General features: G+C 48.8%; 1 protein-coding gene across 1 annotated transcript in view; it reads left to right on the forward strand.

Moving 5' to 3' along the window:
* Positions 1-2,982: 2,982 nt before the first annotated feature.
* The window catches only part of LOC125949363 (uncharacterized), a 117,788-nt gene continuing 95,022 nt past the window's right edge, over positions 2,983-25,748 (forward strand). The window contains exon 1 of the mRNA XM_049676331.1: positions 2,983-3,843. Coding sequence (XP_049532288.1) covers positions 3,711-3,843 — 133 coding nt within the window. The 5' untranslated portion in view covers positions 2,983-3,710. The remainder of the gene's footprint in view (positions 3,844-25,748) is intronic.

The following is a 25,748-nucleotide window of genomic DNA, read 5'->3' on the forward strand; positions in this document are numbered from 1 at the left end:
CACTGCAGGAAAGCAATGTAATGTTTTCCAGCTCTAAAGATGCTCTAGAAAACATGAAACATTCCATGCTCCTAGTGTGGCCGTCAGTTTGATAAAGCTTGGACAAAACAAGACCAAGTTACGAGCGCACCACACAATCGCTGATCTAAAGTGGGGAACCCACCCAAGCATCCTGTGGCTCTGTGTGGCTTTGCTTCAAGTGCTAGCCGGTGAGAAAGTTGGGGAACCTGGCACCGAGTCTTGGTCCATGTTGTTGTGCACTCGGTGACGGTGCTAGTTCTGCTCGGTTCTGTTGCTTTCCACGTGGTTGCTCTTTTCTGTTTGTTCCACATTGTGTACGTTTGTGTGTTTTGCTGATTTTTCCCCTGCCTTGCCGCGGCCGCTGCCTCTCTCCCTTCACCAACCCGCCCGCGACTGCTTTTTGTCGTGACGTCTCTCTTGTGGCGTCTCCATCCATTCTTAAGCACCATAATCTGTTCCATCGCTTCGAAGCTACAAAGCTCGACGAGCCACGAGCGGGACAGATTGCTGTACCAGCCCGAAATCTGGATCCGGAGGCGGTGGTACGGTGGACCGGTGAGGGACCGTGTTGAGTCAACCTCACTGTTCCTCACTGTGCCGCTGGCAGCAGCCGCACCGTCCCGTTCGGAACTTTAAGCCGGCTTCCGGATGTTGTTTTGAGCGGTGATTCCTGTGTGTTTTTTTCTTTTTATTCTCAGCCTTTCTGTTTCCGATTTGTTCGCATTTGTCGCTACTTTGTCCCGAATCCGTTTTCCATTTGCCCAAAAAAAAGAAGCAGAAAAAAAAACGCTCGGAAAAATAACATAACACATAAAAAAAAGGAAAGAAGTGGTGCCGGCAAACCACTTCCTTATGCGCACTCTTTTGTTGTTGGCTTTACAAACTAACAAAACAACTTTGCTGTCCGCTGGAAATGCTGCAAACGCAAGCAATGTTTATGCTACGCTGTATGCCAGGCAGCATGATTGTCGCGTCGGATAGATGCCAGTGACGACGCCCGGCGAACCGAGCGGGGTTTTCGAGGGAAAGCGAACAGGATTGACACACACACACACACATGGCCCTTCCAGGTCTGATCCGGACGCATTTCTCCCACGGGAGGGCGGATAGTTTTCCAATTTAGTATCGCCGCTCGGCATTGACGTAGGATGGTGCGCGTGGATTGGAAAATCATTGTTTCAGTAGCGTATAGCGGACTGTTTGTGTGTGTGTGTGTTTGTGTGTGTGTGTGTGTGTGTGTGTGTGTGTGTGTTTTTTTTTTAAGTGAGTCAGCCCTTTCCTGGGAGTAAGGGTGGCTCAATTTTTAGATTTTTGTTTCTGCAATTCCCACTCGGTCACTCGGGGTCGGCGCTGATCCTCTCGATCGGTTTATGAAGGTGTACAGGGCAGGTAGGCAGGCAGGTAGGTCGCACGGTATGTTCAGAGACTGCCCGTCACGGTGAAATTGATTTTTTCCTGAATCCACGAACCCACTAGCGCGCGTAACTGACGTGGCAGCTTTCGGTTTCGAATTTTCGGCATTCGGAGTAGAGGAATCAATCTTACCAATCTGTCACATCTTGACAGCGTGTCCGGTTCCGGTCCGGTGTAGTGTTGATGCTGTTGAAGCGTTTTTTTTTCTCGGAAAAAACGGCCAATGCCACTCCCAGTGCCCCCTCGAAGACACAGTTGGACTCGGTGTCTCGGCGATAGCAGAGGATTTGGCAAAACTCCGAAACATCCGCGACCACACGGTGCTGCTGCGTCAGCGGGGTGCGATTGTGTTGCTATGCGTCGGTGCCATAGAAACCGGCCAAATAGTTAGGAGCTAGTTCCGTATATCCCTCTAGTGGGAGAGCAACCCTTAAACCGCCTTTCGGGTCGTCAAAAAGCCACGTAGACTGTCGGTGGATGGAGAGGAAGGTTAACTCGAAGCTCGAAGATGTCAACAGTGGCAAGTGGCTGCGGCCCTGTCCTTTAGCCTTGGCGCTTTATTCTGGTTTCCTTTCGATCGGACTGCCCCGTGGTGGTAGATCGCGGCTCTACGCCGCTGAACGTGCGATGATTTATTGCCCCTTTTAACTGCTGCACACCGGATACGGCCAGTGACGGAGTGACGGAAGGTTTAGTTGGGGACAAGTTGGGTGGTGGGTTCGGTTCTGTTCCTGCCGGGCGGACTCCCGGTGTCATATCATCATCATCATCATCATCATCATTGTCGTCGCTCCAAGGGACTGCTGCTGCGGTTCGACCATAACATCGAGAGCAAACAATGCCACTGTCAACGGGTACGCCAAGGAGTGGAATACTGTTTGCAGCCGGCGACGTGGCGTGCCCGCCACGGGCACCAAATCCGTGTCCCGTACTCGAAAGCGAAACGATCGTAGTTGGAGTGAGGGGAACACATTACCAGGGGGCACGATGTTTGCGCGATAGTTCAGTGATTTTCTTTCGTTGGTTTCTTATTTTCCTGTTCGGCTGCTGCTCCTTTTGCTGCGCCCAAAGTAAAATCCTTTTTTAATGTTCCTTCCGTTCTCTTCTTCTTCTTCTTATTCTGTTTCCACAGCATACTCGCCACCGCTGCCCGCGATTGGGTGCGCTTGTTGACTCAGGCAGCTTAACCACTCGCCCCCGCCCCTCTCCTGGGATCGTGCTGTCAACGCGTTCCGGTTGCAATCCCTGCACGTACGGTTCGTTCCGCGTGTGTTTTTTAGAAGAACAGTGAACAAGAAGAAGGAGAGAGGAAAAGGAAAAACGTAAGAACCGAGTGATCGAGTGGTCCCCGGGCGCCGCCGAAGCGACGAAGACGAGGACAGGAAGGAAGGTCGTGTAATTAAAAAAATATTTATGAATCTCTGACAGACAGGCCCAGCACCCGGCCTGCTCGTTCTGCTCAGCCTCCTGTGCCCAGCCAGCCAGTCCCGGTCGACAGTACGGTCGACAGTGCGCGAGCGAGAACACGAGTGGCAACCGTGAAAAGTGTGACGGAACCGGAAAGTGCGGAGGGTTTTTGGGGTGGGATTCGTAAATACTCTTCCCTTTTTGCGACATTCACGTCGACGACGACGACGACGGCAGTGTCGAGAAGGAAAGAAGTGAAGGCCAAGAAGTGAAGGCCAAGAAGTTAATTGTGGTCGAGTGTGCGCGTTTGTGCGCTGTCAAAACACAGCTAATAGTGACACTCTTTTCGGAAGTGGTTCTCTGAGGGGACGGAGGCGCGCGCGCCCGGTTATATATTGCCTGGTGCTTGCAGCAGGAACCCGTCGTCTGCGGCCCGGTTGGTGAGGTTTGGGCTATTTAATTCAATATAATAAAGGAGTTGATGCTTCGCACAACAGTCCACCTCTTCCTCTTCCGCACGGTTCGGTTATGCTGCTGCACATAATTTACGCCACGAGTGTGTTTCATGACGTGCTACGATTTCACCCTATGCTCCCCTATGCTCTCTATGCGCTGAGAGTTGAGTCCGTTATTCGAACGGATCGTGTGTGATTGTGACACATCGCATCGAAGGTGGCGAACGATAAGTGACAGTTTTCGTTTCGCTAGGCATTTCATTTCGCGCTTCATCCAAGCAGTCTAAGCCCAAAAGCTATGCTACCGAAACACAGTGAACAGTGACTCCGGCCGTACTAATTCCTTACTCGCTCGTGATTAAATAGTGAAAAAAAAAAAAACAACCAAACCGAAGAACGCAACGCCACCCGGCTATGATTGGTGGCAATTGGTGCAAGATGGATACGGGCAGTGGTGTTGCGTCGCGGTCCTCGCGGACCCTCGGATACAGTGCGCTGAAACGGTTCGTCAGCCTCGCGATTCTGCTTCAGATCATCGCCAATTGTGGTAAGTGCACACACTTTGATGTCTTTATAGGTGGGTTTGGGCGTTTTTGGCGCGCGGGCGTTACAATTTCCCGCGGTAGTGGGCCATTGTACGGCATTGGTTTACACAGCCGGCCGGTGGTTTTTGGGTATCGCAAATACACACACGCACCCGGGCGTACATTTAATGACGCGCGAAACGGTGTCATCACGAGTGGCGGCCATTTATGGTGTACGAGTAGGCTCTTGCATCGCGCTGGACCACAAACGTGTTTCGTTTGCGAGTTTATTGCGAGCGTTGCTGGGTGTCATTATCCGGAATCAACCATCCACCCCCCCCCCCCCCCCACCCCCCACCCCGTCCGAAAAACTCGCTTATCAAGCTATAACGTTGACGCGAATGAATGATTTCATTTTCATAGTATGATGTGCTTTAATGCGTTCGAAAAATGAAAATGGAGATCGTTTAATTGTGTGACGTCAATTAAAATTTTCCGTTGAAATGCTTTAGTGAAATGCGGATTATTAAGCGAGTAAAATGATGTGGGCGGTTTGAAATGTCATATCATTTACGGCCAGTGACCTATTTTTGGTTGTTTTTTTCAGTTATGTGCTATGGTGTAACTTGTTTCAGTTCTATTTTTTGTCGAAGAAGAAAACAATCTTAAAGCATTGTACGATTACAGCTCTTTAATAACAGAATAATCGCGCATCATTTCATTTGTACGAGCTAAACGCCTGATCAACTTTTAAAACCAGACTAATAATGTTCCAAATAATGATCAAACCAAAACCTTTAGTATCCTCCACAACTAGCTCACAAAATTTTCTCGAATATACCCCAAAAGAACACACCCAAGCTCTACCGTCGCATCGTACCCGTAAGGGAAAGCCAATGAATCGAACACTTAATGATGGTTGGTCCAGGATGGTTGTTACTTGGTGCCCCGTATCGAGGCTATTCCCCAGATTATTCGGTCCTTTAGTGGACCCTACCATTAGTGATATTGCTTCATGCATAGCATGGTCTAGCAGTGAAAGTGGCTCTTGTTGTGTGTCGTGCGCTATGCACCGAAAAAGGCTCTGTCCTCCTCCACATGCCACAGTAAGTCTCGGTAGCGTCGTTCACTTCGTTTGCAGCAGATTAAATATTGAGCAGCATCGGAGCTGGTCGAGAATCGGCCAGGACCGCACTGTATGTGTGTGTCTGTGACCCGTTCGTGATGCAACATGCAACGAACAAAGCGACATTCTTGTGTTACCTAGATAGAATGTTTCTATCACAGAGAGATGGAACGACCGTGATGTTGGGCTCAGGTTTCCCCTGAGAGCCATGCTGATCGAAGCATGAAAAATGGTTACGTCAGTACCATGAGTAGTGCTTTTTTGGGAGGGCCACCAGTATTAACGCCGCTGTGAAAAATTCGGTTCCCGGGGATTTGGGTTCATATTTCGCTTGCTCTCGTCACTGTTTTGAACACCGTTCACTGGCATTCAGGTTATTTATTACGCTTACATAGTACAAACTATGGCAAAGGATAGTTAAATCTATGGGAACGTTCAGCTGAAAGGATGCATTTCAAATTATTGGATTACAGTGTTATATATATATACTTTCAAAATAAGTGCCGCTGACGTTCCGGTGCATTGTTACTAAAGTTTTCATCGGAATGATTTTCCCCCCCGTTCCTGCAACCGGGTTTCAGGTGCAGTAAAGAGAACACCGCATATTTGCGCAACGGTATACCCGGTCTAGCCATGCCAGCAAATTAATGGTGTTTCAGTAAACGAAGAAAAAACTTGTGCTACAGGAAGCTGCACGTACACATGTATTCAGTTCAGTTCTGCTCATCGAGCACTTTTTGGGAGCTAAAAAAGGGACAGCACATCAGCGCACATCCATCAAAATGGTGGCGATGGACGGGACGAGGCCCCTATTTCAAGTAGAAACAATTTGTCTATTTTTGAAAATCCAGGTACCTTATTCAAACACCGTTCGCGTGAGGAGCTTGATACTGAGCTGGCATCCAGTCGTCCTCGGCTCTGTCGGATTCTGGTACAAAACAGTTATTTAACCACGAGACTTTATATTAAAAACATTCATTGGATTTAAGTGAAATTTTCAACCATAATAACCATAGAAAATTGTACTAATAATGGAAAGAGTTGTGTTGTGATGCAATATGAATACCGAAAGTTCTGTAGAGTAGCCCCACCCCCTCGCCACTCGAGTACACAAATGGCGGGTTTCAACAACTTGCATAAAATGGATAAATAATAGCTTCCAGCCTTTCGGCAGGCGCCAGGACGATCATATCCTTTTGAGCCGTCGGAAAATGCATGCAATGAAGAGCAAATGTACTGAAGGAATTCGGTATAACACTCCTCTCCTCTCCAACTACATGATGTTCCATCCCCGAAACACGCCGCTTAAGCAAACCAACAAACATCGCTGAAGCGGTTTTCGCTAAAAGTGGGGGATTCACTTTTTTCTTTTGCCTTCGTTTAAGGCGTGGATGGGAGACGGACGGAGGCGAAGCAAAAAGGTTTTTCCACTCGCCCCTTTTTTCCCGAGAGCCGAGACCTTTTTCACGCCCACACGTGGTACAAACATCGAAGAAAAAAGGGTAAACGGAAGGTTTACGGGGAGGAGCGTTGACGTGTAGCAGATGACGCGGATGAAAACCGCGTGCGGGAGTGCCGCTATGATGATGCTCCGGCGAGTTCCGGTGCTCGCAAGATACTAACGGGTTGGCTGAGGGGTTATCGTATCGGCAACGAAAAGACCTCCGGTGATAACGCATTGGCTCCGAGGTTCCAGGCACGCTCGAAGGGCTGCGAATCAATCGGTTGATTTTGAGTCACACAAACACAGATTCAAAGTCGTATCGGGAACCTTACGAGGATTTAAGATTTGCACAAACGTGTAAACGTGTTGCTGTTGCCGCTCCAAGAAGTCACCAGGCATAGGCACGATTTAATGTGTTCCAATCTGGTGGAGACTTTCTCCGAAATACTTTCCAGTTTATTACAACGTCATTAGCACGTGTGAATGGGTTTTCCGTGATTTCTCGAATCCGTTTCATAAGAAAAACTCCAAAAATCATTCCTTTCCGACTAAATGGGATTCGCTAGTGGTTTGCGAGATGGTTTTTGGTGGTTTTTGGTAGAATGAAAACCCCTCTACAGCACCTGCAGAAGCAGAAGAAGCATCGACGAGGCTCCACCGGACTGGTAATGTGGTCCAATTTTTCACACTCAAGACACCACTACTCCACACAAGTGTACACCGGTTTACACCTCTCGCGTGCGCTTCCCCCCTTTCCATCGCTTTCTTTCGAATAAACGATGATCAAATTCCCGGCAGCAACAGTAAAACGTGTAGTTTTATGTTCGAAGGAATCATCTGGGTTGAGTGCGACTGGTGTGTCGTACCCCACCAGGATTCCCCGGTGTTGGCTCGGGAAATCTCGGGAAACATAAAGTAGCCAACGGATAGGCAGAGCAAGCAAGAGGACGACGGGGTAAGGGAGAGAGGAAGAAAGAGAGATAGAGAGAACGTCTGGCGATGGTTTTCGTCGGAGAGACAGCTTGTTCGCGTTCAACGTTGTTCGCACGCAAAACTACGACGTTGCTGGTTTGGTTGTGGTTTTTCCTGTTGCGCGTTACATCCGGTGGGTGCCGGCACCTCCCGGGCTGCTCGAAAGGGCGTACTACCCTACCCCAGACCAGCGCAGCCCAGCGGCTGGCGCTAACTAACTGGCTAACTAGCTCGACGAGAACTCGGCTACAACAGGCCGTGCAGGTTTGATGGTTGGTTTGGTTGTGTTGGTTGGTTGGTTGGTTGCCGGTTTCCGGCTTTTAGGAAGATTAAACTTTCTCCCTCCCCTCCATCTCAGGAAACTTTGCCCGTGCGGCTACGCGCCACGAGGACGACGACAACCACCGGCGGCGGCGACGTCGAATCGGTCCAACGAATCGGTGATTTTTGCATCGCGTCACGCGCATACCGATTCGCCCGTAGAGACGAAGCAAGCAAATGGTTGGGAAAATCTTGTTTTCTCCGTGCTTTCGCTGGGGGTTGGGTTCATGTTTGGTGCTAGTCTGCGCTTTTGCTTTGACACTTTGTGGGTTTTTGGGGCGAGGGAAATCCCAACTGAAACAGCAGACGTTTAGCGTTTGATTCGTGCGATCTCGTTCTTGGAGCTAAAGGAGCAGTAACCGTTCGGTTGTACACCCTCATTCTAGAACTGTCTTTCTTCTCTGCTCTTCGATTTGATTCTTTTCTCGCCGGGGGTTCAATTGTAGCATATGTATGTATGCTATGGGTGAGCATCGACGAAACAATAAACAGGGTGGACGATCTGTAATAATAATCGCTCGGTGGAATGATTTACGATAAACATCAAACGTTGCGTTGAAGAGCAGGAGGACTGCTGAGCGTCGCACAAATGGGCCATCGGCCCCAAAAGGATCATAAGAAACGGGCAGAACGAGCTACCGGCTGTAAGCATGCAGACAAGCAGACGAGAAATAATAAACGAATGAGCACTAGTGGCAGCAGCGCCAGCATATCCGACATGCCTTTCCGTGCTGCATGCTTTTCCTTGTTCCGAAACAAATCAGTGGAAAGTGGTTCGGTTTGCTGCGCTGTCGTCACGCGCCATTAGTGGCGTTAGTGGCGTATCAGTGGCGATGATTCGCTGCCGCTGCCGGTCGCACGCCGCGAACTGGAGGTTTGATTTGATTTCCACTCCGATACACATTCGACCGGACGGAGCTCCGTGCTCGTGGGTTCCGGCCATTGCTACATGATGTACGCTACATGGTGTACCCGGAAAGGGCCAATCTTCGGTAGCCGATCGCACATTAAAGAGGATTGTGTTTGTTTACTCCTAACGTTCCGCCTGCGCGCGCGTGTGTGTGTGTGTGTGTCTGCAGCTTCCGTTTGTGCGGGCGTCTCTCGAGCACCAGATGGACGCAGGCCGCCAATGGTCGACGTCCGGAAATATCCGGCCCCGATGGCGTCGAGGGGTGGTGCTGGCTTGGTTCTCTTGCACTTCGCTGAATTGTGGTGTTTGTGTGGGTCCGGTGCGAGCGACGTAAAGGGAGGGGAGGGGCGGGTAACCCACGAAGACGATGTTGTTTACGTTGTCCAGCTGTACAACGATCCTCGCTCGTCCGGCCCCCCCCTTCCCCAAGATTTAGGACGGATTGGTCTGCGGTGGTGGTCAGTCAATTTATTACTTCATAATTGCGGACGAGTGCATCGTCGTGCATCGGTGAGGCGAGGGCTCCGTAGCGTCCAGGGTTCGTGCAGAGGACCATAGTCGCTTGTCGCCGTAAGGCGTGTTGTCGGTCTGGTGCATAGTTTCCCTGGGAGAAACGTACCAGCCAGGAGCCAGGAGCGAGACTTAATTAGAAGCAGACATCAGCATGCAGAATGCTTGTCTCGTTGTTGAATGCTGAGTGATGATTTGTATCGATTTCAGACCAGCACGGGCTCGATACACAACGTAGACCACCGACCGGGATGCCAGATCTTCGATCTTGGCGTCCGTTTCATACGGAGTGCAATGCATCGTTCCGGGGAAATGGAACGTTCGGTCTTCGGCCAATGCCAATGTATCATCATCTGCTTCATCATGTTTTATTTTCGTTCTTTTCGGATCCGGTAGCAAATGGACGAAGATGAAGCAGTATTCGGAGCGGAGGGGATCCTTAGAACTCGTTGCATGTGAGGCAAATAATCATTGGAGCAAATCTACTATGTGCAAAGCGAGCGAACAAGCTGACCATAAGTCTGTCTCCGGGGGGGGGGAAAAAAGTTACCACTCTAAGGGGCCTTAGTCCTCTCTATCCCACTCTTCGTCCCTCCACACCAACGCTGCTGTCTGGGTACAATTTCGATCGCCGGGAATAGGACTACTATTGGAAAGGACGGGGAGTAAACGGAAAAGCACAGCAAAAGGGAAAAGCATTCCGCCGCCGCGGCAAACCCTTTCGTTGGCCAGTTGGTGTTACCATAACTTTCTTCATTTTATTGAGCCTCGCACTGACCCGGGGAGGATGGAGGAATCCCCAGAGGGAATCGGTACGAATGAAAGAAACCCCCAACCCCCGGAAGAAGGCCACCATGGAAGATGGTTTGCAATATTTGCAGAGGAATGGGCCCGGGGGGGGGGGGGGGGGGGGAAGTTCAACTTCCAACGAAGTTCGGTCAGTGAAGTGAGAGGTGCATGTCGGCATGCCGGGGAATTGCAAAACCAAACCAAACCGGACTGCCACTTGACTGGCGAGGGGAAAAAGTTCCGTTTTCCACCGACCACCGACGACGGTAGCCCTGCTCTTCACACATACAGCACTAATGCTCGAGTTGGTCTTTTTGGGGGGCAGTTTTGCTTGGAAGGATCGGCAACAAATTTCGCGTCCTGAGACCACCACCTGAAACCACCTCCGGTACACCAATGGTCGGCCATCAGCTCCGGTATACCTGCGGCCGGTGCAATTTCGGTAGAACATTTGGGCCTTTTGCAGCCGGAGCAGAAGCCCGTAGAACTCACGTACTAGTCGTAGCTTTGACCGGTGGCTTCCGGGACCGGACTATAAACAACTTTAGCAACAACATTTCCAGTCGCTCGCAATGGTAGCATTTGGTCTGTTTTGGCAATGTTGTGCGCTTGGTGCTAAATTTGTTGTTGAAAAACGGGTTTTTCGGGTACTCTAGGGGAACTTCGAACGGAACCTTCTCAGTAGTGATAGCTCACCGTAATGGACGATGGCCGTCTGGCACTGGCCTGCATGACTCAGCGACGTTGACGTACGCGAAGTGTACCGTAAACGGTTTCATAAACGACGAAACGAATTTACACTCATCGATGTAAAACAAAATGGCGAAATCGTCGTCGTCGTTACAAAGCTCTCTAGGCTGTTTGGTGTAAGGAAATGATTTTCCACCAAAAACAAAAAAAGAAAAGGGGGACGGGACCATGCTCCGTTCGTGTTGATGAGGAACAGCGCAACACAAAGGCCTGCAGACAAAGCACCACAGAATCCGCTTAAACGGAACGCGGCGAATCGTTTGTATCAGGCCAAAGCGAAAGGACATGAAATGGTTGGGAAAAGGAACACCATTACCAGCGCCGGGGCGAGCGCGCGCCACACACACACACAAAGGCCGGTCGTTCGCTATAGAATTGAAATGCACTTTTCGCTCGAGAGCATAGTGAGGTCGCTCGGTAAAAATGTAGTTTTTACGCCCGAAGGTGCCAAGCGCTAGTAGCGAAGCGAGAGCCGGGTACTAGAAACAACAAAATGGTGAATGGAGCATGAAAAAGAAAGGATTTGGATAAAACAAACTACCCTTCCCCTTCCCCCGGGCCCTAGCACTGGCCAGCCCCCGGGTCAGACATCATAATCAAATACAGTGAAGGTAAGGCCAAGGAATGCACACACACAGCATGTGCGCTGCATCAAATGAATGGAAAATGAGCTCCCGCTGATTTTTCTGCCCCCCGCAAAAGGAGGAGGACGACGAGCGAAGAGCTTCTGGTATGGTTCGGGCTTCGACCGTTTCCCCCCTAGCCGCGTTCTTTCCTTCTCTAATAAACAGCTCGGACGCGTGAGGAACTCGCATCACACGCCTGAAGCTTTTTCTTCCTTCCTTTTTGGCTTCTCACCGAACCACAACCGCAAGTCGCAATGGGTGGAAAGCGGAAGGTTTTTCTGCAAAGACCCCCCCCCTCCCGGTGTCTGTGGTGCCCGCGATGGTGCTTCGGGAAACCGGCACCGCTGCGAGAGAGGAAAATCTGTGCCCGGCATCAGTGGAAGTGGTGCAAGTAAATTTGTTTTTATGGTGTAATTGTGTTGATGGTGTTTTGTAAACAGTATGGCGCATTCTTAATTGTGGCTGGCATCTGGGAACCTCCTCCACCATCGAGTAGTGTCGAGTGAAGAGAGTGGAGGAGAGTTGCCTTTTTCTCGGTGCTCGGTGCTTAAAGGATTTGGTTTGGTTTTTTAAGAGAAGGAAGCAGAGGAGGAGAGGAGTGTGGTTGGGGTATGTCAGCCACGCTTCACGTCGGTATGTCGTCGCATCGGTCGTCGGTCTCAATATGGCGTCAGGCGTCTTTCGGTGCCGTGATGCTTCTAATTTGTATAATTACTTCAGTTCTGTTTCACATCCACCTCCGTCCTGTGGCTTTGAAGGTTTGAGTCGTTTTTCTGTGTGTCGTGTGTGTGTTTGTGTGTGTCTGGTGGTCGCTTGTAGTGCGCGGCCACACAAAGCGGAGATGCACATACGGTGCGAGTCGTCAATGGTGAGCGGTGCTCACTGTGCTCCCAAGCACGAACCACAGACATATTCCCAGGATCTTGGAGTGCAGCATTTTGGCTTTAGAGGGTTTTGGCCACCACCAACGCCACCAAAGAAGGAGGCGACGACGCGACGCGATGGTTGGTGATTTGTTTGGTATATTTTGTTTGGTGTCGTACGTTGGTGGTGGTGGTGGTGGTGGTGGTTGCCGAGGACGAAACGGGCGATCTGACGTGATGGCGCCAACGCACTGTGAACATTCTGTGGTGCAATTGATAAAGAAGAGAAAGAGAGAGACAAAGTGAGTGACATACATCTACCCGTATGTATCGCCGTTCTTTTCCCTATACGAGAAAGGGCTGCAAATATGCAAAGCATCCTTTTGGGCGAGACGACAACGACGACGACGACGAATAGATGCCAGGGAGTTTGCTGGAGCACGATTTAGGTTAGGGTGCCGCCTGTTGGCCCTTTGAATGGCTGAATGGTTGCCCGGTGGTGAATCTGTGTACCTGACAGAATGCAAAGTGAATTCCAGACGAGTTCATGAGCGTGGCGGTGGGGGTGGTACCGTCAATCAGCGCACCACCATTATTCTCGGGGCACGGGAAATTCACTTTGCTTCCACTTCTGCCGCATCATCATCGAATGAGTTGACTTCTGGCGCATTCTGATGTCTGTTCCTGACTAAGGAAGCAAACTTGAAGGTATTTTTGGTTTTCATCTCTTTGGTTTTTTCTCTGCAAAGACGAACCAAGTGTTTGAGTAGGTCATTGGTTTGGGATAGTACAACAGGGTTCGACGTCGAACGCATCATCGCTTTTCAGGATCTGTGGCATTCAACACGGGGGCCGACACGTTGTTTGGATCGGATTTCCAATTTTCACTTTAAATTCTCCGCAACTTCAAGTCCGTGACATCCGTGGTTCGGGGTTCTTCGTCCAGTTCCATTGGCCTGGCTATGGGGTAAACCCTATCCAGAAGCGTCATCGTTTTTTTTTCCTTTCACCCTCTGGGAATCGTCTATCGATTCCTCGTCGTTGTCACCGTCGTCGTCGGCCACTGGGAACACTGGGAGCGGGATGTTGACGAGATGCACCGTCCTAATTATGGCTGCAGACACGCATTCGCAGTTCGTTCGTTCGTTCTCGAGTTCGGAACTCGTCTGCATGAGATGCCATGAGATGGTTTGTGGTAGAATGCGGCCTCGCGCGTGTGTGTGTGTGTGGTGCATATGTGGTGCTATCGATTCGCTTCGTCTCCGTCCGTTGGCCGGGGTTGACCGTTCGATGTCGATGGCCGGTCTGCGCTGGTCTGTGGGCATTATCGTCGTCTGGGTATTATCGATTTTTGCAATCCCTGGATCCGATGTCCGGGGAAAGCTCGGGTTTTGCGAATGCGATTTCCACTGCTTCAGAATCTCGGAGCTAAAGAGACGAGCCGCGCGTCTTGCAGTGTGATGGGAATTAGGAAGCGTGTGACGCTGATGTCATTAGCAAATGAAATTCCCACCAGCTTTTCCCTCCGTCAGCGAGTAAGCGAGTGCTGCGGTGTGTGCATTAGCCGCGATCAGAAGTTTCCGATGTCGACATGCGAGACTGATTAACGTGCCCGGTGACAACCTGGGATCATTCGCTTCCTTCCTGACCATCGAGGTAACTTCCGGCTTCCCGTAACCGGCACTTCAACTTAAAGCTAGGCTGCATTGAGTGTGATGGAAAACCGAGGAGGGGGGAATCTGGAGCATGCCAAGAATGGCGCTAGCGCTTAGAAGACAAACTTTCCTTCTGCCAACACTTGAGATAAAAGGAGTTGTTCTCGTTTTGCTAGATTTGCGCTCGTGAGCCCCTGGATCCGGGTTCCGGTCCGGGTCCGGGTGACTTTTGTGCTTGAGACCAAATGGGAGGGAAACAAATCGAAACAGTGAAGCGGTCGGAGCGAGACGCCGGCGCAACGTCGACGACAACAACCGAACATCCAACCGAAAAGATAAACATTAGATTCTCGTAGGTCGCGCGCAACGCGAACCACGACCTTTGGTTCTAACGTGGGTTTTTTTTCTTTTCTGAGCGGGCGGGAGAAGGCCGTTGCTTACACCTTATCCCAGGGCCCTGAAAGCTGAAACCCCACCGCCCACTCCAGGCGTTTCCGGCACGATACATGGCCATGGACGACAAAGCAATGAAAGAAGGGAAATGACAAATAAAACTTTTACTGTTTGCACTTCCACTCAGCCGCTCGCAGCGGACGGGAGACGTCGGGGGCCGGATTTTTTCCGGAATTTATCTTCGCGCTTTTGCCAAAACGGGTTTGGTGGGTTGTGGTGGGAAAATGAAAATGGGAAAAAGGAAAAGGTTTTCTCGGGAATCGGGAAGTGAGGAAAAGGCTGGTGTTGGGTGCAAAGAATCGAGAATTAAAAGAAGAATAATCCAACTAAAGAATCGAATCGGATCCAAGAGAACGGCGGAACTGCAAGTAAGGGTTCTTGGGGCTGCTGCTGTTGCTGGTAAAGCTGCTGAGTGTTGGCCTCGATGGCACAAAAGCATCGATGATGGCGCACGGGAAAAGCTCGCCCAGGCCCCGGCCAGGGCAGGAATGAGGATGATGAGTTCCACGCCTCGCCAAGAAGGGAGCAAAAGTTTGAAGCTTTTATCTGGCTGTTTCTGGTGCCCTCCGCATTGTTCCGCACTTTTCCTCACCCCCGGCTTGGTCAGACCTTTTTTCGAAGGGAGGAGGAGGGTAATTGTAGGGTTTTTTTCGGCGTCTCATTGCTCGGAAGAGGGTTGCAGGAAATGGGGGATGTTGCGGGGTCTACGGACGGAGCATCGGACACCATTGCCCGGACGGAGCTCGGAGCGTCGATCGGACGGTTGGTCGGAATGGGCGGACAAGAAAGTGGTTTGTAGGAAATTAGATTTATGTTCTGTTTGCTCAGGCCGATTTCCTTCTTTTCGGGTCATCCCTCTGCTCCGGTCACTCCGGCGTGTGGGCCGGCTTTTCCGCTTTTTTTTCGCTTCTGTTGTTTGCTCTGTTTTCCTCCCGATCGTGTGTTTAACTTTTCCTCCTTTTGCACCACTTTTTGCTCCAACGATTTCTTTGTTGCTCTCTCTCTCTCTGTGTCGTTCTCTTTATCTCTTTTCTTCTGGCCGGCTCTCGCGTTCGCCAGACACCAAACGCCGTGACAGACCATGGAGCAGTTATTTAAAAAAGGGGTTGTCGTAAAACTGTCCATTACAGCATCGCACGCTTTTTGGCAAAATGGCAAAAAGGAAAGCACTACGAAGTACCACAACGGGGAGCACAAACGGGCGGTCTAAGGTCTGGGACTCACTGGGTGGGCCAAATTACGTCACTTTCGTTTTGGAAAGTTTAAGCATAAATCTCTGCGAATGAAATGTAACACAGTTGTCTAATTAGTGCCATTTTTCGAATTGGCTTTTAAGCGAGACGAAATTTCGAGATAATTGGCCGGGGATTATAAGGGGCGGGGGCCGGGGATTTTGCAGCGACGGTTTTTGGTTTTGTCTTTGTCGCCGAGAAGCGAATCGGACAGTCCTGCAGTTGCTTAAACTGTTTACAGTTAGCTGGATAACTGAAGTGTCTCGAATGAAAATCTAATACGAGTGGACTTTTACTGGATTAAAAGAATACAGCTGCAGAAGCTAATAGCTTTTGTGGTATTTATTAGATGGACGATTTTTGTTCTAAATTTTCAAACGAAACCTTTCTGAAAAACAGAAAGTAATTTGAAGTGCTTTTCGTCTTCTCGTTATTTATTCATTTATTTACACATTGGATTGTGTCAACAAATAAGGATAACATGTACGACAACATAAATGAGGAATAACATAGAACAATGATAGCCAGAGAAGAATTCTGAGCATGCTGTAGGCCGTTACAAATTTAATCATTTGTATGAGCGCATTGTATGATATGATTTACCTTGCAATGTTATGTTTACAGTAAATTCATCTTAGCTATTCCTATATACACGATACAGGCGTTTATATGGTGTTTTCTGACGTTTCTACAAATTAATTAAAATATCTTTAAAGGAATTTACTAACCTGAAACACTCGAAAATACCCTACGAAATCTAGAAACATGAATAGAGTTGAGGTTCACACAGTTTTTGTCTTGTTAGCTCTACTTCTAATCTAGATCGTAACATGTGATTAAATAAGTTGTAGCAGCTTAAGATGGATTGTTTTAGAACGTGCTGATTGACAAAAATGTAGTAAACGTTATAAACCTCACGATGAAATTTTAAAACTCATCAACGGTCCCGATTAAAGGCATCTTGAGATATTGATAATTTCATTAGGAGCGAAAATTCTACACGACTCGAACCTCCTTGTCAGCATCCTTGTCCCTGAGACCTGATAGGCTTTATCATTCTGCCATTGGTTCCATCCGTTTCGCACCATAAGGCGATGCGTGCTGTTCGTTAAAGACTCTCAATTTGAGAAAACCCCCGCTTAAAAAAGAGGTGGACCTTGGCTAAAAGGCGAAGCAGCCCGAAAAGCTGATCAAATGCTTATCGACCGATTTACAGATTGTTAGACGAGGCGTCGAGCGGTCGAGCGGCCGAGCAACAGATGTTCCGTTCGAGGTTCGAGGTTCGGTCTTTTTGGAAAATGACCGACCCCGCCCCACCCTCCTTTGGCGTTGAATCAATTGAGCGGAAGGTCGTTCAGCGCTGACGGTAAGGGCAAATGGCCCGTGAGCCGGATTGTGCCCTCGGCCTACCCGAAACAGTCAACTTCACGAGCTTCTTTTGGTGAAATGGGGAGCTTGGAGTGTTTTGCGAGCACCGAGCAGCGCGTCATGCAATGCATGAGGGGGGGCCAGTGTGCGTGCAATGTAGCTTGACACATTACCGTGCAGTGGCTGCGATAAACAGTCCCAGGGAGGGGCGTGGGCGCGTAATCTTGTTAATTAGGACTCGTACAATTTATTAATTTCGTTTTCACCGCCATTTTTTTTTTGCGCAAAGCCAGCCATTGCGTGCCATTCATTCGTGTGCCGACACGCCCTTGGCACGCCATGTTGTAGTGCGTTGCGCACCATTACGAGGCGAATCGCCTCACCATCGATGAGATATGCCGCATTGCTCAACGCGATTAGACCCGACGGAGCTGTTGTCGCGGCCAGGCGGACCTGGACCGTAAAACATACCGCGAGCAGCGCAGCATACCATCGCCCATCGCCCTTCTCCGTGACTCCGTGAATTGTCACTGGGCGCGTGTGTGAGAGCACGGTTAGTGATAATGGACTTCTGGGACGCTGGTGAGGCTAATTACCACCACCATCACCACGGAACCACACCAGCAAACCCCGGGGAGTGGTGCCAATAAAATTACGCAAATTATTATCCCCAGCATATAGCGCCACGCCAGCAATGGTGGCAGTTGTTGTGGGTTTGCTCCCGTTTGATGATGGCCGGTTCGTTAAGGGTTTCGTACCATTTGTCACGAGCATCGCGACCGAAATGATGGCATGTCCTTTGCTGCTCCTGCTCCTGCTGCTGCTGCTGCTGCTGCTGCTGGGTGCCGGGATTCTCGCCACCGTTGCCACCGCCGTGTGGTGACATTCATTAAGCTGCGACGTTTTATGAATCACGAGAGCATTAGCGGTGCGTGTGTGCCTGTGTCTCGCTGCGTTGCTGGTGCCGAGAGTGAAGCATAAAAGGTAACTCAATTAAATAATTAGTTTCATCGCGCGCGCCCGCCCAGCAGTTGATGGAAACCATACCGGGGACCGACCGCATTGTTCTTCTTTGGTGATGCTATCTTAAGAAATGTCGCCAACAAAAGTGAATGATTACCTGTGTGCTTCCGGAATGTATCTATCATCTTTCGTGGCCTGTGTGTGTGTGTGTGTCCATCTAAACTCTCTGCATAAATGCCATTTCGATTGCGATTGCCATCTTACGAAGCACCACGAACCACGATACGATCCGATACGATCGAATTTCATGAACATAATTCAATTAATCAAATGCACACCAACATGTTGCGGTGTGATACAGAGCATCCCGGTCAAAGGTTATGGGGTATGGTCTTGACGGTAAAAAGATTAAAACCTTCATTCCTCACGAAACGATATCAATGGGAAAAGGGGATGAGGGCTGCGGGGGCTGTCACCTACGCACGCCAGTCCCTCACGGCCTGGCCCGGGCGAAGGAACATAACCAAAGAAGTGTGAAACTAACTTTTCCCTTTCATTTCATTATGGCAATCCGTCCGTCCGTCCGTCTGTCCGTTCGTCCGGTCGTCGGTGATCCCAAATCTCTCGGCTCCTAGCCGGAGAGTAGCTTTTGATGAAACTTTGCCCCAAAACCAAAGCTTAATTTCCTCCCCCACCCTTCCCACGAAAACCATCTGACCAACGCTCGTAAGGCTTTTTGTTCCTTCAGTCCAATTAGTGTGAGGGTTTCCCAATATTCGTGGGAGTTTCCTGCGTGTGTGTGGGGGTCCGTGTGTGTGTGTGTGTGTGTGTGTGTGTGTGTGTGTGTGTGTGTGTGTGTGTGTGTGTGTGTGTGTGTGTGTGTGTGTGTATGTTTGTGTTGTTCGAGATCAACATGTGCGTACGAAGGCGTGATGATCCCATCCAAGTCGGGCGGACGGACGGACACGGATTGCGTCCGGTTTTGCCGGCCTTTCGACTATATCTTCGTCAAATCGATGGACCCGGGCATAAATCTTGGGTTCGCTGCGGGTAGCTTCGCCTCCGTAGCTAACTTCCATCACCATCGACGAGAGACGGGAAGCAGGAGGGTGGGTTTTGGTCGAAGTTTTCCCACTCTCATTTGTTTGCGGGCACTCCGCCCGAGGCTTGGGCCCCGGGGCATGGGATTCAGTTTTGGGTCAGTTCGTCTAAATCAAATTGTGGCATCGGTCTCCTCGTATCCGGGGCGGCTGTGTGGCTAGGGATTGGTGGCAAGCACCGAAGCACCCAAGGCCTCTATACGGAGTAGCAGCAGACACTAGCAGCAGGACTACTGTTTACCAACTAATTAGACAACATTGGACGGAACTGCTCGGACTGCTGCACGATTCGCTCGCACCAAGAACGGCGTGCGCGACACGAAGGCGAGAATACAAGTAGTAAACAAGCTCTCGAACGTCACTAGCAGTAGCACACAAACACAGTAGCACACACACACACACGCACTCGTACAGGCTTATGAGATATGTTTTGCCTTCGTTGCACAGAGAGTAGAGAGAGAGAGAGAGGGAGAGAGTGCGTCACAAACCGGAATCTGGCAAACTTTCGCTTCGACCGAATCGGTGGCGGCGACGGCGGAACTTTCATTTCGTCGTCCGGAACCGCCATCCGGTGGTGCAGGTGGGGGGGCTGGGACCAAGGGCGCATAAATCTTATGCGCCAGCTTCTGCCGGAAAAACCTCAACCATATGATAACGATGGCGAAGAAGACGAGGTTGACGTTGGTTACTGGAGGTGATGCTGGTGTTGTTTCTGGTGGAAGCACGTGTATGTTTATGCCCTTCGGATGCTGCTGCTGCATGCCAATGCAGTGCTGAAGTGAGATGCTGTTGTGCGTTTTGTTTGAGGCGAATCCGATGCGGTCATTGTGTGCGGCTTGTGAACGTTGCCCAATTAAGGCGATGACACACTGAAGGCTGGTACGGGGATGGTTGTACTTAATTAATAGTTGCCGTAGCGTTGGTAGCGAGAGTGATTTGTTGCCGCATCGCTGGAATGTGTTACATTAGGCCAAACAACGAGGGGTTTGGAGGTAGAATACATTGGAGATTTCGGATGATTTTGTTGAAGTGCAACGAAATTGACATTAATAATGGGGGAGCTTCGAATTAGCGGTGTTGAAGAATGAAAAATGCGTTTTCCGAAGGAAGCACATTTTTAACTCTTTGTAAAACATTACTACTTTGGTGAGTTACTTGACTAATCTTGATTTTGTGCTACACCCACCGAAATTAAAATAGCACCATCTACTTTTTTTACTCTATAACAGGCAAATAATTGAGTTCTAAATCCATGCGTTCTGTTATATGCTCTAAATTATGTTCAGGATTAAACCAGCATTGAAAAGTTTAGCTCTGTAGATCCGTTTATTGTAGTAAATCCAGAAAAACTAAAAAAAAAGGTGCGAAAGAAAAATAACACCACCAATGGTTTTCCACGAAATTCATCCGTATTTATGAAAATTCATTATGTTTCGAATAATCAATAGCCTATTTTCGAGCCAATATTTCGGATGACTTCAATTAGATACGATTACATTACATTTTATAAGTGTTTTGAGCTTTTCCTTCTGTATCTTCTCCAATGCACCCCGAACTCCATATTTGAGCATGTTTACGTTGCCAAATTGCATTCCGTTTTCATAAAAATGATATGCAAAAATGAATAAAAGGCTGGACAATCGAAAACCTCTAATTTTTTTTTTATCAGAAAATCACTCTTTAGCGAGTTGTGAGGTGCGGAGTACAGAATTATCATGATCGAAAAACAGTCCGGCACCCTTAATGCCTCGTAATTGTTAAATTAAAAAAAATCTATACTCCAAAAACTATGCTCTACTAGACTTGTTGTTAAAGAGCCTTCAGCTAAAATTACTGTAGAGATCGGCATTGTAAACAAGGTTATTAGAAAAATGGTGTAAAGAACATGCTGGTTTTCATAATACAAGCTTTTGATTTCGTGCAGTATAGATTCTTATACCATTGATCGAAAAATGATCCAAAACCGGTGTTTTTCGTGCAAAACTTTCGATACCCCCTTTTTTGACATGTTTTGCCCCCCACGTATCGTGATGTTAAAAATGCTGTATTATGAAAACATTAAAAAAGTGGTGCAATCCATTTCGAAACTTTTTTAAAGCAGTTTTTCGGCCATTTCTAGCTTCACCATTGGTTCACCGTGTGCACTGAAAGCCAGAACGAAGAAAGATGTCTCGTTTATGCTACAAGGGGAGTGTGAAAGTGGAGGAAGTGGTAGTGGTAGGAACCGCCAATCATACCACCATACCACGAGGCGCCGTTTGCAATTTAGACATCGAGCCCGTGCAGAGACAGACGTGCTCGTGCGAGTTCTCGTCCGTTTTCGCTGTTTATGTGCCGCTGGCGGCGGCGGCGGCTGCACGTTTGCTTATGAGAGGTTTTGCGGCGAAACTTTGATGACTCCCAGGGTCCCATTTAGGGGCCGGTTGCCGCTGCTGCTCGTCCTGCTCGAGAGATGCGAGATACGCAGTGGAGCAACATGGTGAGAAAGCGGAATGCGCAGAGGACATGCAAATACGAATGCACCGCATCGCTGTCGATGTTGAACTCTCTGTGGGTACGTGAGTTGCACGAACAGATTTCGGTCGTCCTCGGCGTCGTTCTCGGCATGAAACGGAACTGACACCACTTTGCCACCGGGTGGCCGCTATCCCCGCAACCGCAACAGCGAAACACACATTCGGGACCTCCGGACCCACGTAGTCGTAGCCGTAGCGCTACGGTGGTCTGCGAATCGAGATATTTATTTAAGTTGTCTGGTCCAACGAGGCGGCAGCCAGCCACATTGAGCCGCAAAAGTGTACGACCGGTTTCGGATTCGACACCGTTCTGCTGTCGTGGTTCGTGGCACTTGGAGTAGTAGTGGCGGCGGTAGCTCAACAGAACAAAACTAGCTGCAGCTTGGGCAACTTATTTTTCACATAATCTCATTTATATTGTTTCTACCGAAGGCAAATAAACATATAAACTTCCCACACACATACACGATGATGGGTTGTATGGGTGGGTGTCAGTGGTGTGCGGTAACCACCGCACACGATCGTTTGTCTGCTGCTGTTGCGACTACTACTAGCGATGCCGTTGCGGCTTCTTGGCTGGCCGATAAAAGTTTCGCCTTTCGTCGGTCAGTGCATCTCCTCGTTCCCTCGAGCGGTGTTTGTTGCTAGAATCTGGATGGAGGCGCACCACTAGTTGGTTCCGTGGTCGCCGCGTGATGGTTTTTGTCTCCCAGAACGCCCTGGCCCTGGCAGCCGACCGAAACGAATTGCACTATCACTCTGCAGCCACCGACGGACAGATGGACTATTGGTGTTTGGGGCTGGATCGGATTGGCCGGACGAACTCTCTTTCTCTCTAGCTTCCTTATCAGAACGGGACTTCAGTTAAAGGGCTTCAGTCACCTTTAAGCGGCAAGCACAAAACTGTACCCCGGAATTGGATCCGGTTCACTTTGTTTCGCTTTCTCACTTTGTCGGCTTTGCTGCTTCCGATAAGTCGGAGATTTTGTGTGCAGCTAGAGGAGTCTTGAGCCGCTGGACTGGATTGACGCTTCCTTTGGTTTAAGAAGTCGAAGAAGAAGTGCTTCTTGCAACAGACGATTAAGGATGGTCAATTGATCTCGTTATAGATTTAAACGCGCGATTTAAGGCAGGGATCGTAATCCTATTTGCTGAGTACTAGATAGCTCGAATCGCTAACTGAAGGACTGTAATAAGTCAAGGCCGAGAGTTTGGACGTGTTTTAGATGCGTAAACGAAAATCCCAAACAGTCTACTATCCCGAATATAAACTCATAAAAGGATGCAAGATATCCTTGACATATGATCGATCTTATGCACTCAAATTTGCAACCAGACATCTTATACTTTACAAAAACTGGAGTAATGCTTTAGACGTATTTAATAGTTGTTGAAACAAAAGGATAACAACAAGCAATTTAAAAAAGAGGTAAGCTGACGCACCCTTTCGTGTTTGTTCAACTGCATTACAACCGAAACACGTGTAATCGTGTTGCTGTGTCGGTTACACGGACTGAACTGGAGTTTCCCCGAGATTTAATAATGTTAATCCCGCGTCCATCGTCCCTTCCATGCTATCCGTTCTAGTCCCTTGGCCCTGGCGCCTATCTAACTTGCAGGGAACGCGATGAGAACGCGGTCAAGCGAAAGATTTGATGGATGGCCGGCCATACCGGCGTTGATGGGACGACCGGCGTGCCGTGGAGGGATTATGAAAATTACATGATTAAATCACTCCAATTAGTGTCTGGCTTCGTGACCATCACCCGTGGTGAGGGGAAAGGAGCGACAACAACAGCTAATTTCCTGGCCACTCCCGGCCATTCGTTCGTTCGTCAGCATCGGATGCGTGTCAGCTTGTTTGCCTCGTAGGTCGGTCACGGAAATGGACAGCAAACAAAAAAGAAAGAAAAGGCTTAACACCTTAGGGAGTGTCAACGTTTTGCGTTTCTCTCTCGTGTCCTCCGGTTTGGGGTGCAAATCATGACAGTCCATTTCGGGGATTGGAGCCTAGGTCCCACACTCCCTTCCACATCCGGTATGATTTGTATGCGTTTTCAGTCATTTTCGGGACTGGCTTCAGCGGGCGTGTTAATGGCTAATGAAATGTGTCCGCTAATGGAGAAGATGCTCCGGTCCAGCACGAACCATTCATTATGTAAATGACAGTTTCGCGGGCAAGGCGCTGCGCACCACGCTGGCAATGGGTGTTGGCAAATGAGATTGGAAAGTAGTGTCTGTGTTTGGGGTAAGTGTGTCACTTTCGGGGCTGACACAGGTTTGTGGCATGGACATTTCGTGTGGCTATCATCAATTATTTCCCCTCGCGTCACGCAAGAGAACCGCGGGAACCCTCGTGAGTCTCGCGCGGTTGTCACAATTGTATTGGGCACGCGAAAAACTAATGTCGTCGTCGCTACGATGCCGTAGCGGCATGCTTTTGTCCTTCCTCTGGTACGCCAGGTCGACATTCGCTGGACTCGAACCTGGTATGCAGCGCAAGCGAGGCATTCAATTAGCGCAAATTGAAGGTGTGTATCTCTGGTGTTTGTGTGTGTGTGTGTGTGTGTGTTTGTACGTGGTAGAAAAATGGCGAAGCAAAAAGGAATGAATCAAGCCGCCACGGTTGGCCACCTTCCCGGGGAAAATGAGCCAAGACATGAACGAAAAAGTACCGCAGCGTCCACATAAATAGCGTCCGTAGCGTAGTCATGAAAATGTGAAGCTTTTCCCCAACGAAGCGAAACGTTGAGCCTAAAAGCTTGACCCCGGCCTATGAGGACAAAGAGCCAGTGAGCAATTCCGCTGATTAGCGTAATAAACCTCGATTCATCTAATTATCGGCATCGGGGAGAGCCCCCTTTCCGCCCCTTCCCCCGCGATGCCCGGTGACTTTTGCTCTTGACGGAAAACATGTTTGGCACTTTTCTCGATCTCACCGAAATTTCGTTTGAAGGAAAACAGGTAACCCGGGCGTGGTTTCCCGGGCGGTGGTGGGGGTGGTGGTGGGGGTGGTGGTGGGGGTGGTGGTGGGGGTGGACGGTTGCGAAAAGGTCGCGGTTCCGCCATTTTGATAATTGCTGACCAGTGGTAGCGAAGGATAGGCGAGCGCGCGCGCCCGCGGAGTTGATGGGTTTTAATGTACTTAAGTGGGATTAATAAAATTATGATCAGATACACACACACACACCTTCCACACGTTGATAGGACAGTGGTTTGCAAGACCGATTGGTGGATGGGGATCCTCTGATGTCCTCTCGAAAGTGAGATTTACATGTTGTATGTCGAGCGGCACTTAACGGAAGTAAGTAATGTTTTTATCATCAATCGATCGGAGAGCGGTGCGTGGTGGTAGTGGAGTGGATGGCAATTTGTGAAAGTGATTTCATGACAAAGTGCTGTTTAAGGATAGGAATCATAATTGATTTCAGGAGGGGAAAAATATGGTCATCCGTCTATTCGTCGATGGCGTCCATTTCGAGGTGTGTTAATGTTACGTGCTTCCGGCTGGGCTTTAATTATAGTTACAACTTGCAGGAAGTCTTGTGGAATTAAAAACGTTAAAGCCAGTTGTGTTGGCAAGTCAGTCCTTTGATCATTGTTCACATACATCAACGAATCTGCAGTGTGATAATTTAAAAGTAATGCCCTATATTATTATTTTATAAAACTATACGCTTTAAATAAAGTAAGAATATGGGTTTAATAAGTAATATAATGGGTTTAATTTCGATTGTTGCAATATGATAACTTACAATTTCAATCGCATGTGAAAACATTTGTCAATTCACACGCAATCTTAGAACATGTCAGTAATACTTTTTGTATAATTTCTTACTAGCATCTAAAAATAATAAGCATCATTTCTATTGTTTTAGAAAATGAAATACATGCATCGAAGAAAATTTGGTTTTGGACACAGAGATATGCTCCTTTGAGATTATGTATTCTGCGAAATAATTATATGAACAATTTACTTGCTTCTCATTATTGCTATGAGTTCATGAAAAATTGCGTCTTTTTCGTCTTTAGCTTATGTTTATTAATCTCATGTACTTTATTAATCTCATGTTCTCAAGTTCAACTTTGTTACCGACTCTCTACACGGGAGCGCAAGTCGCGAGAGATCTATCATTTAATTGTCAATTCTATCATTTAACTGTCAAATCCATACAAATCGGAGGCGAGAGATCTCTCGCTCGTGTAGAGGGTGAAAACTTTGAAAGAATTGAGCAACCAGCGCAAGAAAATAACTGCTCATAAAAAAAATCAAGCAAGCTGTTGTTTCAAGTGAGCGCGGTAGCTAGGCCAACAAGACGATGACGTTTGG

The sequence above is a fragment of the Anopheles darlingi genome, chromosome 2 (genome assembly GCF_943734745.1).
Source record: "Anopheles darlingi chromosome 2, idAnoDarlMG_H_01, whole genome shotgun sequence".
Taxonomy (NCBI): domain Eukaryota; kingdom Metazoa; phylum Arthropoda; class Insecta; order Diptera; family Culicidae; genus Anopheles; species Anopheles darlingi.